Here is a 20,187-nt window from a genome sequence, read left to right on the forward strand (position 1 = left end):
GAAGTCACTTGCCTTTGGCTTTACAAAGTGGTTAAAAAGACAAACAATACACACACTTAAATAATACACCCAAAGAGAGAGGTCAATAATAGCGAGCATGGTTCTGCAATGTTTTTTTTCTTTTGTTTTTAAGGGACAGTAGTTTTTTTTTTACATATTAAAGAAATCTAGATATCCATAGATATAAATTTAAATATCTAAATAGTGTTATGCATAAGTTATTTGGTTTTATTTTGGAGTTGAATAGCACAACTATAATTATTAATGCAATTTAAAGTGTTACATTGGTATCAATAATAGTAAAGCACTGGCTACTCCGAGGTTATGGAAAGGAGGCACCAAATCAAATTCAGCTTAGGACTCCATAAAGACTTGGGCCAGCCCTGCACAATTCTTTGTGCTTTTCATTTGATATACTTTTTAAATAAATACAACTTTAAACTGTGGTTAAGAACTTCAAACTGTGACTAAGAAATTTAAACCGAGTAAGAACTTCAAACTATGATTAAGAACTACTGTGATTAAGAACTTCAAACTGGGGCGGCATTTAGCCCCCCCGGTTCGAATCCCGCATCGGGCAGCCCTTTCCTGCATGTGATTCCCCTTCTCTGCCTCCCCAGTCTCTCTCCGCTGTACTGTCGATTAAAGGCAATAAAAAGCCCCAAATGATATATAATTAAAAAAGAACTTCAAACTGTGAAGGGCAGTATTGCCAAACATTATAAGAAGCAAATAATTTGGAGAAAACCCCCCCAGTTAATATAAGTGGAAAATATTTTTTTTCCCTGTTTCTAAATCTCTCAAAAATGTGACTTAAAAAGATTTGTTTGTAAAGTACCAAAATCTATCTCTTTACAATTGGACTTCTTGTGTCATTAGATATAGCATCATACTCAGTGACAGTTTTCTCCAAAGAACAGGGGTTTTAGATCTTAGGAATCCTCATATTTATGAACTTTAACAAATGTGTGTTATTCTATTGACGTATTCATTTTAAATTACTTTGGGGTGATGTGAAATATTGATTTGAGGTGATATATGAGATTAAGATTTAAACGTGTGATTCATTTCTCCATTCTTTATTATTATTCCGTAGTAGCTTTTTGAAATTCCATGCCGTTTTTAAAAAATGCCCGTGTTTTTCTGCTATTGTATCCACTGTAAATGAAAGGAGGCGGATGCCACCTTAGTTTACCTTTGATCTGTGTTGGTTGCTGTGGCAATCATGGTCGAAAAAGTGTTTGAAACATTGAAATAAATTATGACTTTAAAAGTCTCTTTGCCTACGCTTAATTAGCGTTAAATTCCATTTTAAACGTATTTTGAATGTATATGTCCCCTTTTTTTGTCTGTTTTAGTTTTTTATTTGTAAAAAAAAATGTAAGTCCCATGAAAGCTAAACGAGTGTGGAAATAAGAATTGTGCATTATGATTTTTAAACAGCCTCCTGCTGAGGTTGGACCTTGAATGCAGCCCAGTTGTTCTGCTGCCACTTCACCCCTACGTCATTTCCGTCACACAACCTTCTCCCAGAGTTTGTCTAAGATGGCGTCAATGCAGTTAACGGATGAGGAGCTTTTCTCCGAATTAAAGCGCCTTGGTTTCACTCCAGGTCCGGTCACCGAGAATACCCGCCCGGTATATTTGAAGAAACTCAAGAAGCTTCGCGAAGAGCAACAGCAGCGGGGCTCCCGGTCAGGTAAAACCCGTAACAGCGGCGCCGTAAACAGCATCACTGGCGGCGGCAACACGGCGGGATCCAGGCCAGCCAGCCATGACGTCACGCACCCGAGCTCTAACAGGAGACCGGGCCGGAAGTCCTCCGTCCTCGGCTTCAGCTCCGACGAGTCTGACGCCGAAACTCCCCTGAAAAGAAAGGGCCTCAATCACAGCGGTAGGGCAGACCGAAGCCCCGCTTTTCAATCGCAGCCGAAGGTAAGGCCCGTTGCTACGCCGACTGTGGCTACCAAGAGCCAGTATGGCGCTGGGAGTGCGCTAAATAGCAGCGTTTCTTCCCCGGGTCCGGACGGACACAGAGGCGTCTCGGTGGGCTGGGGAGTTCGTGCCAGATCCAGCCCTGAGGCGGAAGGGAGGGATTACGACGAATCGGGAGATGAGGACGATAGTGAGGGGGGAACTGAGAAGAACTCTCGCTCGTTAAATGGTTGTGGTGCGTCTCACTTGGCGTCTAGCAAGTTAGCCGGGGATTACTCAGACTCGGACGAAGAGGAGGTTGGAGCCCTTGGCGCCGGAGACCGACGGCGGGACAGACTGGAAACTAGACGGAGTCACACGAAAGCGTCGTTCCTTTCCCACGGAGGCGGCCTAGGGTCCCAGACGGGAGGGGCAGCCAGAAAGGCTAACCCGCCTGGGAGTCTAAACATGGTGGGAAGCCGGAGGGAGGAGGGGGAGGAAGACGAGGTGCAGAGGAGGGACTCGGACCCACCGGGAGGCATGCGGAGCCATAACTTTCCCAGGAAGTCCATCTACGTGTCCCTCGCCGAGAACCATGGAAGGGAAACCGGGAAAAACAACCACGTCGACAGCGAAGACGCATCATACAAAAGCAGCGACATCAGTAAGTTCAGCATCGGGCTCAGACCGCGCTTCACCAGGTACAGCAGTCTGTCCCAGACCTACAGGGGCAACCACTCCAACCACACCGCTCCTAACCACTCATACAGCCAGGCAGCGCTCAAGCAGAAGCTGTCTGTCCCAGAGGATGAGCTGCTCCAGCAGTTCAAAAGGGAAGAGGTGGCCTCCCCGGGAAGCTTCAGTGCTCACTACCTGTCCATGTTCCTGCTCACGGCAGCCTGCCTCTTCTTTCTGCTATTGGGCCTCATGTATCTGAGGATGAGGGGCTCTGGATCTTCAGAGGTGGATGGAGCCGGTAAGTGTCTGAAAACCTTCTGCTCTTAATCCCCCTTAGAAGTAATAAGATGCCAAATGGTCATTTAAATGAAGGTAGAAGTTTTATCTCCATGCTTCAAAACAGTTTTTTGGCAATATAAGTTCCTCAGCATCGGTCTTTGCAGTAAAGAATCATGTCTTAGGGTTCGGGTGTAAATGGAGCTGATGTAGTATCAACTGCTTTAAGATCCAATGTGTAACACTATGTATGCTGTTTTATGCAGCAGTTGAATATGCTACCACTAATTGTATATTTAGGAGTAATTAGTAAGTGGTCTGTATCTATATAGTGCCTTTTGTCTTGATGACCACTCAATGTGCTTTACACTATAGTTTTAGCCATTATTATATTCAGCACACATATCATACTCATTCACATACTGCTGGCACAGCCGTCAGGATCAACTTGGGGCTAAATGTCCTCTTCAGGGACTCATTGGCATAAAGATGAGTGGAGCTGGCCATTAACCCCCAACCTTTTCGTTGGATGATCACTCACTCTGCCTCTGAGCCATCTATAACTATGTTAAACTTAATTCGTGTCCCTGACTAAAGCCCCTTTCACAATAAAATTATTGGGGATTTGTGAGCCAGTGTACACCTGCTAATAAAAGGTAATTAACAGCATTCCTGTTGCACAATGATATTTTTACCCCGTATCATCTGTGGTAATTGTTAAGTCACAAAACGACAAAATGACCCTACACCATGATACTCACATTTTGTATCTTTTACCTCAATCCCTCTTTAAAAGATCTTTCAATTTATCCAACTCATAAAAATTCAAGTAGTAAAAAAAGTAAGTTTTGCTATTCTTCATGGCTAACAGCTATGCTAACAGCTGGAGGATGAATGCATGTTGTAGTGTTGTAGATGCATTGCTGTCAGTAATAGATCAGATGAAGAAGAAATTATCACCTGGGTCTTGTGTTCCCACTAATGCTGATTGGAGCCCAAGCAGACAAAACATGCAGGTCTAGCAGTCCTTTGACGCAGGAGTGAGTGCTGCTTAAACACGGTCCCACTCATTCAAAAATCTGTTTCAATCCGTGTTTAAACAGTTCTTTCTAAAGTAAATATGGGGGTATAATTAAAGATAGGGTCGGTAATTTGTTTTTCAATGATATGTTCAGTGTTTCCCCGTCATTCATTTTTTTATTATCACATCAACACATCAGTAAAGACTCATAACTTGCATAAATGAGCACCAAATGCTGCAAACAATTCCTATTCCCACTGGTATAACAGTGCTGCTGCTGAAGAACCGACTGCTATCCGAGCACGTTCATCCCTCCCTTACATCACCTCATCCTCTTCTTCTACAAAGATTTCCCGCAGCAGAGTACAGCATCAAGCCTGTGTGCCGCCATATCAACAACAACAACAACAACAACAACAATGTTAGCCGTACGATTTTATGGACTCCTCTTTGCATTTTGAAGTCGTCTTCAACAAGCAGAAAACCAACAAAAAGCAGTGGAGACTGTGCAGTTTCGTTGCAGCTTTCGTGCTGGCTGTGCTTGGGGCCACCAATGTATTTCCACTCACGTAGTTGTGGGTGGAGCAGAGACACACTAAGACATCTCAGAGCCACGCGGGCCGCCGACTGCCCCCCTCACCTGGGGTTTAATTAACAGATTACACGCACAATAAGCAGAAATGTCATGCATTTTGAACGCCTGACAGACCACCCACTAACATTTACGTCCATTCTCGTCAACGAAAACTCACAAGCGTCTCGTCATGTTTTAGTCATCAAAGGTCCATGTTTATCGTGTAACCGTCTCGTTATCATCATGAAGAAAAGGGGCGTCAACGAAACAATTGCATCATTGTCATGTGTGACGAAAACAACACTGGTATAATCACCAATTCTGTGAGACATGAGGGAGAACATGATGAAACAAATTATACTTTAGGTAAAGGAACTACCCCCATCTAGGGTCGTCCTTTCAGTAAGCTCTGCAGGCTCATCTGAGGAGTGGGTAGGTCTGGAGGGTAGCAACACAGGTTACACACTGGAGCTTTAAGAGAACTAGCTTCTGTTGTTTGGCAGATCTACCTTAGGATTAAGGCTTTCAGTGAATCTGGTATGGAATCTCGCTTGTGGACTTTGCTGTGTCTAGAATAAAGGTAAATGCCCCAAAATAAGCATTCATTATTTGCTAATCTGGCAGGTGACACGATACACACTGCCCCTGGTTTCACATGATTCCACGGATCTACTGCACTGACCTGCATTCATCCAGACAGTGTCACTGAACCCCATCCCCTGATGCAACAAAGGCAGTGACTGCAGTTCCTTCCATTTGTAACAAATTGGAATTTACCAGTTTTTCCATAAAGTCTGAAACCATTGGTGTCAAATTGAACATGGAGCAGCAGAAGTCTCACCGCATGCACACCACACACTTTACCACAAACGTGGTGTTGAATTTCAGCTGTTTCTTCAAACTGCACACACATTACTGCTCTCATGATGTTACAAACAACTGTTTGTAGCCAAACATAGACGTTTTAACAGCTTAGGACACAGGAGGTTTTTGAGCACTGTATTACCATGACTCAGACAGTAGGACTGTGAGTAAACAAGTAAGCAGCCAGACATTATGCTAAGTTGAGTTAAACATGTCACATACAGTTGATCATAATTGTGTCAGGAATGGACTTGGCCTCAGAAGAGTTTGGCTGATGTGGTGAGGCCTCCAGGGCTCTGGCTTCATGTACAGACACTGACTCACGTGTGAAGTGATGTCTGAGCTGCACTCACATTTCAACTGTCCAAACACGGCGTCTTATTGTGAATGGAAAAAAATAATTAGTTTTGCTCCCTCTAATCCAGCCCGTGTCCTTTTTTTTTCTTGCTGTTGTGTTGCATTCACTTTCCAGTGTCATTTTTGTTGAGAATGTTGTTGATTCTGTTCCCTCACTGTACCACTTTTCTCTTATTTGCAGTTAAGAGCCACCCTTTTGGCAGCGACTTTGACGCTTCTTATGTAAGTAGATACTTTCCAGTGACCCTCTTCACCCCCCCCCCACAAAGTATTGCAAAGTTTTTGTTAAAACACAGGAAATGCAATGTGTACACTGCGACCTGGATTAGATTGGGAAACGTAATGGATGTGAGCAGTGAACACAGTTTTAAGTGCTGCCATGTTAATGAAGTTAAGTTGCCCTCATGTCCCAGATGCAGCCTTCTTACAACTAAAGTGTATCCCATTGTCTGGCTGGTGTTCCAAATATTTTGTCCAACAAGCATAGATTTAGGATCCAAGCTTGTTCGACCAGTTTTAGCCCAAACTGATTCTTAATACTGTGAATCACACATTACACCCAGTAATGTGTCACACATTGTGCCCTATGTAGCCGACGACGCGAGAAACACATATTGCTTTACGGCACAACAGACACACCCACACACACACACACACTCTCTACCTGGGGTACCGGCCATAAGATCAAGACAGCAAGCATTATTTAAGACATTCATTGAACATAAAGCAGAGAAAACCATTGTCGGAGCGAGTGAGGGTCCACACACGAGTAAACATCAGACCGCCTTTTTTTTCTGAATGGCGGGAATTGAAAAACACAGAAGCATGAAAAACTGATGCCGGGTTGTGTTCACCAGCTCTGCTGGAAATAAATGCATATGGCCAGGAGAGGGGAAGGGATGGTGGTGCGTAGACAATGGATGGATGTTTATGGTGGTGTCTTAAAAATATGTTCTCGGCTTTAAAAGTTCCACTTTAACATAGGATTTTCCTTTTAAAGAGTCCATAGCATAGCTGAGCATACCGGTTGTATTCAGCAGCTACAACGAGAGTAGTTCTTCTTCTTCTACGGTTGAAAGTAGCAATATAAAGCAGGACACGGCACCAAACTTCACCTAAAGGAAGGAGCAGTGCCAACAATACGTATATTACAATTTTTACGAACCGGAAAACTATCTTTGTGTGCTTGTTTTATCGTTAGCTACAGGCTAAGCTACACTCAGATTTGCATGTACGTGTATTTATCATCTCGGTAACCACAACGTTATCCAAGCTACAGGCGTCCTGCAGCAGTCGTTGCGATGGAGGTGGTTCACTTGTGACTCTGGGTCAGACTCCGAATTAAATTACGTAAGGGATTACGGTGAGGGGTCGTGACGACAGCATTACTCAATGTTTTGATAATTACTAGCGGTGCATCCGCCTTTCCAGAGGGGGAGCTGCGGGTCTGAGAGCTGACGTGCCAATTACGCCACTTCCAGGTAACTGGCCAATTACAAGACAGTGGGAAAGCTCTTGTTGGCTGACCAATCACAAGACAGTCCGTGTTCTGCAGGTGTGGTTTTGGTCTGAAACGTGGCTGGCGGGAGCGTCAGTGATGAGACATTTACATCGGCTCGTTTGCAGCGACTAGGAGGTTTTTGACCATAAAAACGACTTCATGTTTGTAAGTCAACCTCCATATCTCACATATAAGTGAGATAGGACCATGCTATGGCCAGGTGATATAATATGCCTCTGTACACAAGGATATGCTAGGACTCTGAAGTGTGAAGCTCTGCATCCACTGGTCCTGCAGGTGTTTCACAATAAATGACTACAACTTTAAAAAGAAACTAGTTACTGAAGAACACTAATTGTCTATCTCTCCAATTTATGTTATATGTTTGCACTGCAGTGCTATTGTATACAGTATTTTCAATTCAAATAATGCATAAACTAAATATCAAATCAGGGCTCTAATGTTCACTGCATATTTTCTGGAAATTTAATGGGAGTTTTCCACCCCTTTGCAACCGTAGTTATCTGCTATTCACACTTGCCCGATGCCACTCAAGGAAGGATGACGTTGTGGGTCAAAACATCGCCTGTGATGGGCTCTAATTCAGATATCCCTGTACGCTGCTTCCTGTGTGTCTGTGTGTGTGTGCACCAGTCATGAAACACACAAGATGATTCAAGATGATTCAAGATGATGAGAAGTAGATAATAATTGGTGTAGTCTACGTGATATGAAGGTAAACACTGTATCCCCCCCACTCTTTCTGGTTAGTCATCTGCATCTCAGCCTGCTGATGCTGCAGTGCTGTGCTCCTGTACGGTAGCTGTCCTCTAGAGTGCAGCATTCTGCTGCTTGTCCCAGTGAAAATGAAGTGTGTGCAAATGTGAGAAATGATTTGGCGGTTACCACCACTCAGTGGCTCCTGAGTTCAAACACACAAAAGTGTCTGGACATTCAGACATTCATCACTCTGTGCAGATCACATCAGCCGGGCGGATTGTGATGTTTAGTATTTGAGCAAAAAATAACTTCTTCATATGTGTGAATGCACAGCAAACTCTGGGAAATATCCTAGCCTGATTTGTTTTTACGTCCCCCTCCAGCGTGGGTGTCTGAACACAGCTCTATTTTGCTTCTCATTAGATTTTGAGTTTGAAATGAAACTTTTTTTTTAGCCAGCACATGCAAATATGTCTATGAATACACACTAAAAGCATTTTGATGGTGTTTTGTTGTTGCAGAACAAGGCAGAGAAGGACCTGATCCTGCAGCTGCTGAAGAATCTACATGACCATCTGGCCTACATCGCTGGTAGCTATTAACCCCTCTATGTCTTCTGACTAACTCACTACAACTGAGACTACATCTATCCAGGTTTTGAAAAACACTGGTCAACATTTTATGGACCAAGCAATAATTAGAATAATCGAGAAAATAGACATTAATCGATTATGAAAATTATTCGTTATTTGCAGCCCTAATCATAACATTTCGTTATGTGATTCTTTTTAGGTAATGGAAATGAAACAATATATTGTAGAAATTAAAAATAGAATCTCGGAGCAGCTGTAGAATCGAAGACAACATAGTAACTGATTATTTTCTGTAAAAATGTCAGTGATTCTGTGTTCAGGATTCTCTTAAAAACAAATCTCAGATTTTTTTAAATTAGGAACTATTTAAAATCTTCATTAACAAAACTACACAGGTGGGTTTATGAGAATTTTTTTTGTAAGAATGGTTGGTGATGGTTTGATACTCTGATTACAGGTCAGCATGACTGTGGAGAGCAGAAGAGTTTCAACAGGAGTCTGTCCATAGACGAGGCCTCTGCATATTTGCGGGTAAGTCTACATCAACAGGCAGCGTCAGTACTGTGAACTTCTCACCTGCACTGAATATAGTGCAGGTGAGTAATGGTCATTAAATTCTTGGTATTTGCATGTCACACTTTATCACTCAAGAGATGAAAATCAATAGTGTAATTTCCATCAACCAGGCTTTCCGTGGCAGCTGTGGTTTTCTGTTTTTAAAGCTTAAAGAAAATAAAGCAATGGTAGGCTTTATTTTATCTCTGCTCTGTAATAAAGTGAATCAGCATCTGTTTGATTGTAGGTTTGTCAGTGATGTTTAGCATCCAGGTGTGTTACACAGAGCAAAGTGGAGCCTGTTTTCTCAGAGTGAAAGCAGAGTTTCAAAGACAGCTCAGAGATTATGTAAGATTACTGCGACTGAGGTGAGGCCCTGTTCAGACTCGCTATGCAAGGGGTTGTCATCTGTCCGTGTCCACAGCGGTCTATGCAGACGCTTTGTTGGACAAACACACGGAAAAAACACAGCCATTTCCCCCCCCGGTCACACAAGGGATAATTCTCTGTTGACCAATCAACAGGCGGCGGTGTGTCTCGCTCGGCCGCTTTTGGAGACCTATCACCATGCTTGAATACTACAGTCGGTGTCAAAGACCTGGACAGTTTTAATTGGTTATTTACAAGGGCTGCACAATATTAGGAAATCATGCGATACGTTGCTGAATATTGCGATGATGATGTCACTTGATGTATGTTCTTAAATGTTTTGTTATCGCTATCGATTCATAATGGAATATTTTTTGCAGCCCTTGTATTAATATTCAGTAAACAATAAGATGGAGATGAATTATACATACAACAGAAACACAAAAATACATTTGGAATTCTATTGTAAGTTATTTTTAATTATTTGTCGGAGAATTGTTATTTCTTATTCTTATTCTTATAAAATTTTGGTACAGGAAGTTGTTTTAGCTGAAGCCATGTGCTCTTATTTTGAAAGCCAGGGTGAAAGGAAGTGATGATGGGTATGAGGAGTGAAGATGACGATATGTGTGTGAAGAATAATAAAGTCCGGTTGGCAGATGACGATAGATTTCCAATATATTGTGCAGCCCTAATCCCAATTTTTGACGATGGAAATAATTGCACAATGCATCAAACTAATGCTTGTTTTAAAAGAAAAAAAAAAAAAAGTGCAAGTGACTGCATAAACCAGTCCAGCTGGTTGTGCGCTCTTGATTTGGTCGAAAGTAACAATGATGACTGTATCCATTGATTGCAATCCTTGCTTAAGATTGTGCAAGGGGGTAATACGGTGCACACAATTAATCCAGTGCTCCAAGAATACAAGGACATACAAATAAGGAGAGAAATTACTGCTATTGGAATGGAATGTGACTTATATCTTCATTCTAGTATGAATAGTACCATGGCTATGTACATGCATGCAGAATTGCCTAGTGAATGTCTCAGGACATTAAATGTACAAAGTATGAACTGGGATAACTAGATAAATGTTGCCATGTCTCTAAAACCTTATTTTTTCACCAAAAAGTGTATTGTTTTTAGTTTGTTGATGCTTTATTTAGTGTATTTAATATTTAGTATTTAGATTATTTCTATTGCAAATACTGCATATAATTGCATTGCACTACAGACATAAATGTAGTGTTCAATAACTGGTTACTGAAGTTAAACAATTGTTTGTGTTATTATTTATCATGAAACTGTTTTTTTTTTTAAAAAAAAGAAAGAAAATCAGCTAAATATATGGGTCAAACAAAATCCCACATTGAAAAACCCTTTAGCCTAACCTCTATTCTGAGAGATCCAATCCCAAGTGAACAACATTAACTATTCATTAAAATGTATAGGATGTTTCTTCCTATGTTTCACAATTATCCTATGTTTTTGCAACTTTCTGATAAAAAGCTACTGTTGGATACATGTATGGCTTTAAATGTTAGTCGCACCTGTCCCTGTGCTTGTCCAAATAAGTACCATGTGTGTTTTTGTTTAGGCTCATAATCAGGAGTTTGATGGCTTCATTCTTGAATCTCTGGAGTGGGTGATCCGGGCAGGCCAGGATGTTGGGATAAGGTAAGGTTGAACATAAAACACATAAAAATTCTGATCACAACCTCCACACAACTCTTGTTTTGTGTTACTGTGACCTCCACTTTTGCTTACTCACTCTGTGTGTGTTTGTGTGTATGTGTAGACTGACTGGGCAGGAGGATGACTATCCAGTCACCGACGTATCCGAGATCTCTCGGCTCGAGTCCACACATCCCAACATGCCCTTCATGTGCCGCTTCCGGCGAGCCTTCCTCACAGTCATCAGCAGAGTGTTCCTCATTGGAATCGGTGAGAAAAGCAAAACACAGCACGTCTGAAACACGGTGGTGTGAACATCACTGTTCGCATTCAATGTGCTGTCACAGCAAGCTTTGTCCCGCACGGCATCTCTTCCTTCATACAGAGAAAAATAACACCAATGAGAGTATTGAGGGAAGAAAAGGAATTGCCAATTTGATGTTTTTTTTTCCCTAAGGCAAACACCAATGCAAAATTAAACAACATATTAAAACATAAATCTTGATCTTAAATAAGTTTATTTACATTGCAAAATAAATTCCCATTTAGGGATGAACGATATTATCAGCACAATATCAGTAAGTAACAGTCAAGACTGGCTTAAAGATTTATCATCGGATATCAGCAAACAGTTGGCTGAATAAGCTGCTACCTCCTTGACTGCTTGCTATTATTTTGTTTTCAATTTTTATTTATTATGTTCAATGGAGAAAATGTATATCTACATTTGCTGTGACACGAATATGAAAAATATGTCAATTTCACCACAGAAGAGCCTAACTAACTGCAGTAGGGTGCAGGGAAAAACGTATACACATTGGCAGAACAAACTTTCAACATTCATTTTTTTGGAGTGAATGTTATCATATTTGCATCACTTCCTGGTTTATGTCAGGGCTGTTTATGTCAAGTGGGGTCAGCATGCACAACGGGTGCACGATACCGGATTCTTCTGACTAATCAAAGTTGCACACTGTTGCACACCGCAGTTTTTGTGGCACTGCTGAAAAAAGTTGATGAACAGAAGTGAGGCGCTGAAATGAATTAGAACTGGAAGTGGGTCTGGGCACTAAGATCTGAGTTCTTTCAGTCATGTAGCTACAGATATTAAGTTCAGACAAGGTCCGGACAACGTACCAATATAATGTCAATATTGGGACATGAGACGAGACATTTTAGAATAGCGTCCTATTGTGATGAAGCGTTTGTGATGTCTTTATCTGGTTTAAAGGCTGCCGTATTTATATTTAGGCATTCAGCCCAATATTATGATATTAAATGTGGATCAAAAATACATGGAATCAACGTAAAATTATAGAAGCTAATGAATATTATTCAATTTTAACCCAGATAAGTTGTGTTACAGCAGAATCTGCTCTCATTATTAGGTCATATAATTGTTTTTACTAAGGATGCACCGAAATGAAAATTGTTGGCCAAAACCGAAACACCGAAAGAAATTATTATGCCAATTCTGTACCCTTTTTTTTTTTTTAATCTAATTTTGTTTTTGTGTGTATTTACCTCACTAAAGTCAAGGCATTGCAATTATAGAATATTATATTATAGATATATAGATTAATATTCGTGCTTCAAAAAATAAATCAATTAAGAATCTATGAAAATATTGAGGAGGATCTCATCGAACATAACAGACAATGAGGGTGCATGCCCCTCATCTGGTGCAGACGGGCGCACATCGCTGTGTGCTTCTTCGTCTCCAAGCGGGCTCTGCCTATAAAAATATTGAGATGTTATTTACAAACTATATCTCCCGATCTACCTCGGAGCTACTGCTGCTGCTTGGTCTACAACTCTTGCGGGGCAGTGTGCACAACATATTTCTTGATGAAACTAAAATGAAGTTTGCTGTAGAAAAAAAATAAGGTAGCCAAGAAACTGATCAGGCTGCACTTAACTGCTACATGACATGAAACCAGGTTTAGGAACAAAGTTCCTAAACCTGGCTGCATGAACAATTCTGCTACCAAGTGTCTTTTCAATCATTCGTGTGTGTGTTTTTCTGTGCAGTGATAGGCTCCGTGTGGAGCATCGTCTGCTACGTCAAGTATCGCTGGCGAAGAGAGGAAGAGGAGACCAGGCAGATGTACGACATGGTGGAGAGGATTATTGGTAAAGAACCACACTCAGTCCCATGACTCTCAACCAAGTCAATGTGTTTAATTCCCGTCACTGCACACTGTCTTACTTGTCTGTCTCCTAGAGATGTGCGGATGAGCAGTAATGTCATCCACACCCGCTGCTAAATATCAATAATCCACCTGAAGCAATGTTTTTTTTCAACAATTAATACCCGCACCCACCCACCATCATTCATTGTAGTAGCTAAACATGTGGCGCACAGCAGCTGTGCAGATCATCTAGGTCAGCTAATTTCAGCCTGATGAAAAATAATGTTTTGATAATGTTCACATTTCAGATCTAGTCAATATGTGAACCTATGTATTATTTATTTATTTATTTATTTATTTCATCGTCCCCCAAAAAGTGCAACTGCATGGCAGAGGTCGACTGATATGGGTTTTTTTCCATGGCCGATGCTGATTTTTAAAAATGTTATATACATGAAACTAAAAGCAAAGAAATTGGGCGAAAAAATTAAGTTTTAGTGACATACCAACAAGTTTCTTTTTACAAAAATACACATTAAAAATATGTATTAAAAAGTGGTAAAGATCATCCCCACCTCTACTGCACAGATTTGTGTTAATGTGTCCGACAGGTAGGAATGAGACAGCAGATGCCTAAGTGAATCTGTACTCATGCTGCTGTAACATGAAATAAGCAGTAAAAAAATAAATCTTAATGAATGAAGTGCCAATTTGTGTAAAAATCAGATTAAAATTCTGTGGGTCCTGATACCACACAGCTCTATACAGCTCAATAGTCCCATGTATCTCATGTCTACGTGTAAAGAAGTGCCTAAAGTGCCTTTAGATCTATGAACGCTCGGTGAAGCCACTGATTTATGACACAACATGCAGGGGTTTTTTTTGTTCCTCAGAAAGCTGTATCTCATGCTTGTGCTTCTCACATTTTGTCAATGTGCAGATGTGTTGAGGAGCCACAATGAAGCTTGTCAAGAGAACCAGGACCTGCAGCCGTACCTTCCCATCCCTCACGTCAGAGACTCTCTGGTTCAGCCTCAGGACCGGTCAGTACCAATAATAATGATTCTTGATTCTTGATTCTGAACGTAAATCCAACTGGTTTTATGTTTCCACTGATGTCAGTCAAGCAGAAGTTGATAAAACCCATGTGGGAGTGAATGCCGAATGACTCTAAACATAATCCCACTGGTGAAAAACCTGTTAAAACCCAAGATGAAAATTATTATTATTATTATTTATTTTTTTTTGGCCAGTGGGAATGGGGTATTTGTGTCAGTCAGTTTGTCATCTCCTCATTCCCACAACTATCACTTTTAATAGTTTTCTGTGACAATGAGAGTGTGAGTCAGGTGAGGAAGATGTGTCAAACGTTGAGATGTTTTTACAGGAAGAAGATGAAGAGGATTTGGGAGCGTGCTGTCCGATTCTTGTCAGCCAACGAGTCCCGTATTCGAACAGAGACTCAGAGGATTGGTGGATCTGACTTTCTGGTCTGGAGGTGGATCCAACCTTCCCTCAGCTGTGACAAGGGCTTCTCGATGCCCTCAAAAGTCTGGCAGGGAAAAGGTAAAACACCTTAAATGCACTCAAACTGTAGGAAGTATGGAATCATTGGTAAACAGTATTTTAAATAAGTAATCCAACGTTTTCTCAGAGCATCCACCTGCTTAATGCAGATATTAATTTGTGTTAACAATTTATGTCTGAGCACTCATCCAATCCCTGCCACTGTTGTGACACAGCCAGCAGAAGGTGGTGGTTCTTGGTAGACGTGCGGATATCTTTCTCCACAAATTTAAAGTGGATTATTAAATTTCAGAAAATCGTTTTGGGTTTTTCAGTCTTGTCACTGTGTTGGCTTCACATGAGATTAGCATGTTAAACCTACAGATAGCTGAGCATGGCTGTATCTGTTAAAAGAAGCACTGGAGCCACGATATAATAAAAAGACCCGACAAGGAATTGTTAAAGAGTTGTCCTCTGTAGCGCTAACTAGTTGGACGTACTAGTTGGATGGACCTCCAGGGCTACTGAAAGTTTCCTGACTGTGACTGCCCATTACATTACCTCAGAATGAGAGATGAAAAGCTCAGTTTTACAGACACGCCCCCTTTATGAGAGCCATACTAGCGAGCATCTCTCTGAAGCACTGACAGAAGCAGTGACATTGATTTTCCTAACACTCAACATATGCCGAACCGAAAACCGTGACCACAAAACCGTGAACTGAACCGAAACGTGGATTTTGTTAACCGTTCCACCCCTAGTTTATAAACATTAAACATTGACGACAGTGTCATTGCAGGGCGGAACCGACTCCTCTATTCACGATAAGCCCATGTTGAACTGACTGTACTAAACCTGCTGTACTTTAGGGCTGAACATTTAATCAAAATTTTATATTCATTTATTACTTATGACTGAAGAAAACATCTTTGTTTCTCATGCATCTGCACAATATATCACACAATATATCACTCAATAATCATTTTAAATATGAGATGAAAATGAGAAAAGTTATGTAAAACTGACCATTCCCTTTCAGTGAAAATAATTGCAATCAGATATTTATTCAAAACTATTCAGCCCTACTCTGCGTCCTAACATTACCTTTACATCTTGCCTCCAGCGTTTCCGCTGGACCGGAGGAATTCTCCTCCCAACAGCCTGACTCCATGTCTGAAGATCAGAAACATGTTTGACCCAGTCATGTGAGTTTTTCCCCATCTCTAATAAGCTAAGCTCTGTCCTTCAATGTATTCTACCTCATGCCTCTAACTGCCTTGTGTCTGGATGTTTTTTTAAGGGAGGTGGGGGAGAACTGGGATGTAGCCATCCAGGAGGCCATCCTGGAGAAGTGCAGTGACAACGACGGCATCGTCCACATCGCTGTCGACAAGAACTCACGAGAGGTATGTTCCATACTGTGAGCGATGAAGCCTCATGTCTCATCTCTGTATCTTCCAGCTGTAAAAGGTGACATACTGCTCTTCCTGCTCTCTCCACAGGGCTGCGTCTATGTGAAGTGTCTCTCTGCAGAGCACTCAGGGAAAGCCTTCAAGGCACTTCATGGCTCCTGGTTTGATGGTAAAGTACACACTTAATAACACTTTCATTTACTGCACATCAGCAATACTTAAGAAAGGAAACAAGAGGATGTGGTGCTACAAGTGAGAAAATTATATATATATATATATATATATATATATATATATATACATATATACAAACCTGTGTAAGGGCTATTTGACCAAGAAGGAGAGTGATGGAGTGGTGCACTAGATGATCTGGCCTTCACAGTCACTTGACCTAAACCCAATCGAGATGGTTTGGGATGTGATGGACCACAGAGTGAAGGCTGAAGGGCCAGTGCCACCTGAGAAAATATTGAGCTCTCGAAGTAACACGATTATCGCCAAATGTTCAAATACAGTGGTGTAAATAGGCCGAGCAAAGTCAGCTAGTCTTTTCACAGGAGGCAGATTTACTCCCAGTAAGATCATTTGCTCTCTCATCATCCTCCTCTTCCTCATTATACTTCAGACACTGGTCAAAACAGACTAAGATGGAGCTAAAAATAATAATTAAATAGGGTTCTACGCACCTTGTGTTCGAACCCTGATTGTTATTTTTAGTTATTTGTTTGCTATTCTACGCACTCCAGTCAAAACTCCTCGGGTCCACTCCGATCACATACCCTGGTATATACAGAACAGTATTTCTGATTTCTGAAGTACCACCAGACGATGCTCGTGTACCACTGGTGGAACTACTAGGACAAGAATCGTTGTCTAGTTAAAATGGTGAATTTGAGATTAAACTATGCATGGAAATGTACAGAGTGAAAATGTAAACTGTAATGTGATGATTAGTTGTGTGTATTTATGTGCACTGTAGTGATCATTCACTGACCGTGTCCTGCTGCTGGTCCCTAACAGGTAAACTGGTGACGGTCAAGTATCTGCGTCTGGACCGATACCATCAGCGCTTCCCACAGGCCCAGGGCTGCAGCAAACCCATGAAGGCCTCCAGCCTCCACCTGAACGCCACAGGCTCCACAGACACTAAGACCAGCCACGCCTCAGCCAGCTCTTCAGGATTCTCATGAGCCGCTTGCCAGCGTCGTATACGTTAGCGTGTTTCTCCTCTACAGCCCTCCCAGCGTCACAGCGCCAGTTTGCTGCTGCTCCTTCACTGCTTTATAACGGGGAAGAATTCAGTCTGTGCCACGGGAGAGAGCTTTTTTTTTCCAGTTTGTTCAATTTTTTTGGTTGTTTTTTTTTTCCTTGTTGTTTTTTCAACACAGGATGACTGCAAGAAAAGCTGTTCTGCATTGCAGTGTTTGTTTTCTATAATCATTGTATAAGAAATGTCATAGATTTAACAAGGAAGCGAAGCTTACCTGGAATATTTAAGGTGTGTGCAGATACTCCAGGTCCTCCCTCCCACGGTGTAACCAGCACTTCATTTGGCCACCGTCTGAAAAGAAAAACGGCTGCATGTTTCAGAGTATGCCTCTATGTAAGCTTTCAATACAACACAGCGTGGATGTTGATTTTCTTTTTTCCCAACATGTCCGATGTACTCCTTGTTGTTATTATTATTATTACTCTTATTATTATTATTATTGTTATTATTGTTATTTAGTCAAAGTGAGGAAGGCATGGACAGGTGAGTGGCAGGTGTCCTGTAAATACACATGAATGGTGGCACAAGCTTTTTTTATCATGACATCTTCGCTTTCAATTATCTAATTTGTGTTGCTGCCGCTCGCTTGCCACAGCAGAGAGTGTGTATCAGAACAGTCGCAGAGAGGCTACACAGACAGTGCCCGTTCAGCCTGTCTGTCTGTGTGTGTGTGTGTGTGTGTGTGTGCGTGCGCGTGTTTGATCCATGTATTCCATATATGGGCTTTTCTTTTCCTTTGTCTTTGATTTTTGTGTGACAAATTTACCTTGAACAGTCACCTGAAACCTTTCTACTGCAGATATAATCCAATGTATGCCCCGTCTTATTATTGTTATCACTTATTACATGTATTTTTTTTTACCTCTTTCAAGTTGGGTAATGTTATACTGTTGGTGAGAATTGGACTTGCACTCCTGTTCCAATTGGCTCATTTTTGCTGTCTCAGACCAGACCAGGACCCTGAACACCTCGCAATCCATGTGGCCAAGATATTTCCTGTTACTTTGTCACTCCCTATGATCATGTCCACTTTGTATACCGACGCTACCACGTTTTTTGTCATAGGTATGGCTCGATATCACAACCTCAATATACTGATATGGGTCTAATACTCACTTTTACATCTTTTAAACTTCTGAGCTGTTAACATTAATGTGTGCTGATGCTTTTACCACCTCCCCATTAACACATTTACTCTAAATTTGATACAAATTGTCAAATTCTACAGTCCACTTGGTGAAGGATAGTAGATCATATCAGATTTTATGTTTTTCTTTCTCCACTATCCCATCCAGCGATTTTGACCAGTAATGGACTGATACCGATACAGTGTCATATTGGACCGATATCAATACTGAGTACCGTGTCGGCTCGACCTTGATAAGGAGTACTTCAAAAATGTTGCTACATTATTCCTGAATGTTCGCGTGTTGTTTTCTTGCACCTGCGAATTTCAAAAATAAAACATAATCCAGGACTTGCTAGAAATAATTTTGTTTTTTCAAATGCAGTGAGTTGAAAGTTGGATTCAGTATTTGCAGTGCAAAATTGTACAAATGATGCACATTTCATATGTTTAACCTCTGCTGCAACAGGTAGCAGATAACCCAACAGTGCCTTAAATTTGTGCTTTTTTTTAAAAAAAAAGAAAAGGAAAAAAAAAGACTGGCACTGCATTACTGAACAATGTACTGGATTTATTAAATGGAAAAGTGGAAAGGGTGAGCAAGTTCTGCCATAGATTTAGTTTTGTTAAAGTTTTTCATCTTCAGATTTGATATTTTGTAGCAGTTTTCTATTATATTAAACCAAATGCTTCTATTTATTTCTTCATTATTATTATTTTGAACAACCATGGTGATGTACTATTTTATTGTCACTATACCTAATACATATGTGTCAAAAACATTATTTCATTAAGGATAGATCTTACATCCACTTCCAAACAACTGTCAGGATGTGTTAAAATGACAAAAATAAAGGGAACACTTCAAGAAATAAGCCAGTTGCATCACTGTTATCCGTTTTTTGTTCTCCAGCAGAAAAGTGCACCTGCAACGTCTCACCTCACACTCACTGTAATGAGGCTGAATGTAAATGTAAATGGTTGGATATGGCAACTCCTCCAGGCTTGTGCTTCAACGATAAATACATCCTTAAGGATGTGTTATTTTTCCTCTGATGTACTTTATGTAAACACTGTACATTGATATACCTGTAGTATGTACCATATATGCAGCTTTATTTCCATTGCATTGTATGTTTGGATTGACCAGAATCCCTGACTTGCTAGCCCGAGGGAGGGAGGTGTGAAATACAAGACATTTGAAATTATAAGACATTTTATTGTAATTTGTCAGTTGTACAAACGGCTCAAATTAAAGATTTATTAGGAGTTTTTAAATTTGGTTTGTTGTGCTTTTCTGTCTGTTGAAAACCACAGTTGTGGATTTACACAGGTTTTACAACAAGTAGAGTTAGCTGTAGCTGTTAGCTTGATAAACATTTATTTTTCTGAGTAGAGTTAGCTGTAGCTGTTAGCTTGGTAAACTTCTTTTTCTGAGTAAAGTTACCCGTAGCTGTTAGCTTGATAAACATTTATTTTTCTGAGTAGACTTTGCAGTAGCTGTTAGCTTGGTAAATTTTTCATTTTTTTCTGAGTAGAGTTAGCTGTAGCTGTTAGCTTGGTAAACGTTTATTTTCATCGAGTTAGCCGTAGCTGTTAGCTTGGTAAACATTTATTCTTCCAAGTGAAGTTAGCTTTAGCCGTT

General features: G+C 40.8%; 1 protein-coding gene across 1 annotated transcript; it reads left to right on the forward strand.

The window, feature by feature from the left end:
• The first annotated feature begins 1,369 nt into the window (after nt 1–1,369).
• Nucleotides 1,370–19,417, forward strand: lemd3 (LEM domain containing 3). Its single transcript, XM_058624275.1, has 13 exons — nt 1,370–2,890; nt 5,866–5,906; nt 8,427–8,496; nt 8,956–9,029; nt 11,020–11,099; nt 11,221–11,366; nt 13,128–13,229; nt 14,169–14,271; nt 14,616–14,794; nt 15,858–15,939; nt 16,035–16,140; nt 16,237–16,315; nt 17,167–19,417. Exons 1-13 carry the CDS (start codon nt 1,468–1,470, stop codon nt 17,334–17,336), a joined length of 2,655 nt encoding a protein of 884 aa, XP_058480258.1. The 5' UTR covers nt 1,370–1,467; the 3' UTR covers nt 17,337–19,417.
• Nucleotides 19,418–20,187: the final 770 nt, after the last annotated feature.

Source organism: Solea solea, chromosome 3, assembly GCF_958295425.1.
Source record: "Solea solea chromosome 3, fSolSol10.1, whole genome shotgun sequence".
Lineage (NCBI taxonomy): Eukaryota > Metazoa > Chordata > Actinopteri > Pleuronectiformes > Soleidae > Solea > Solea solea.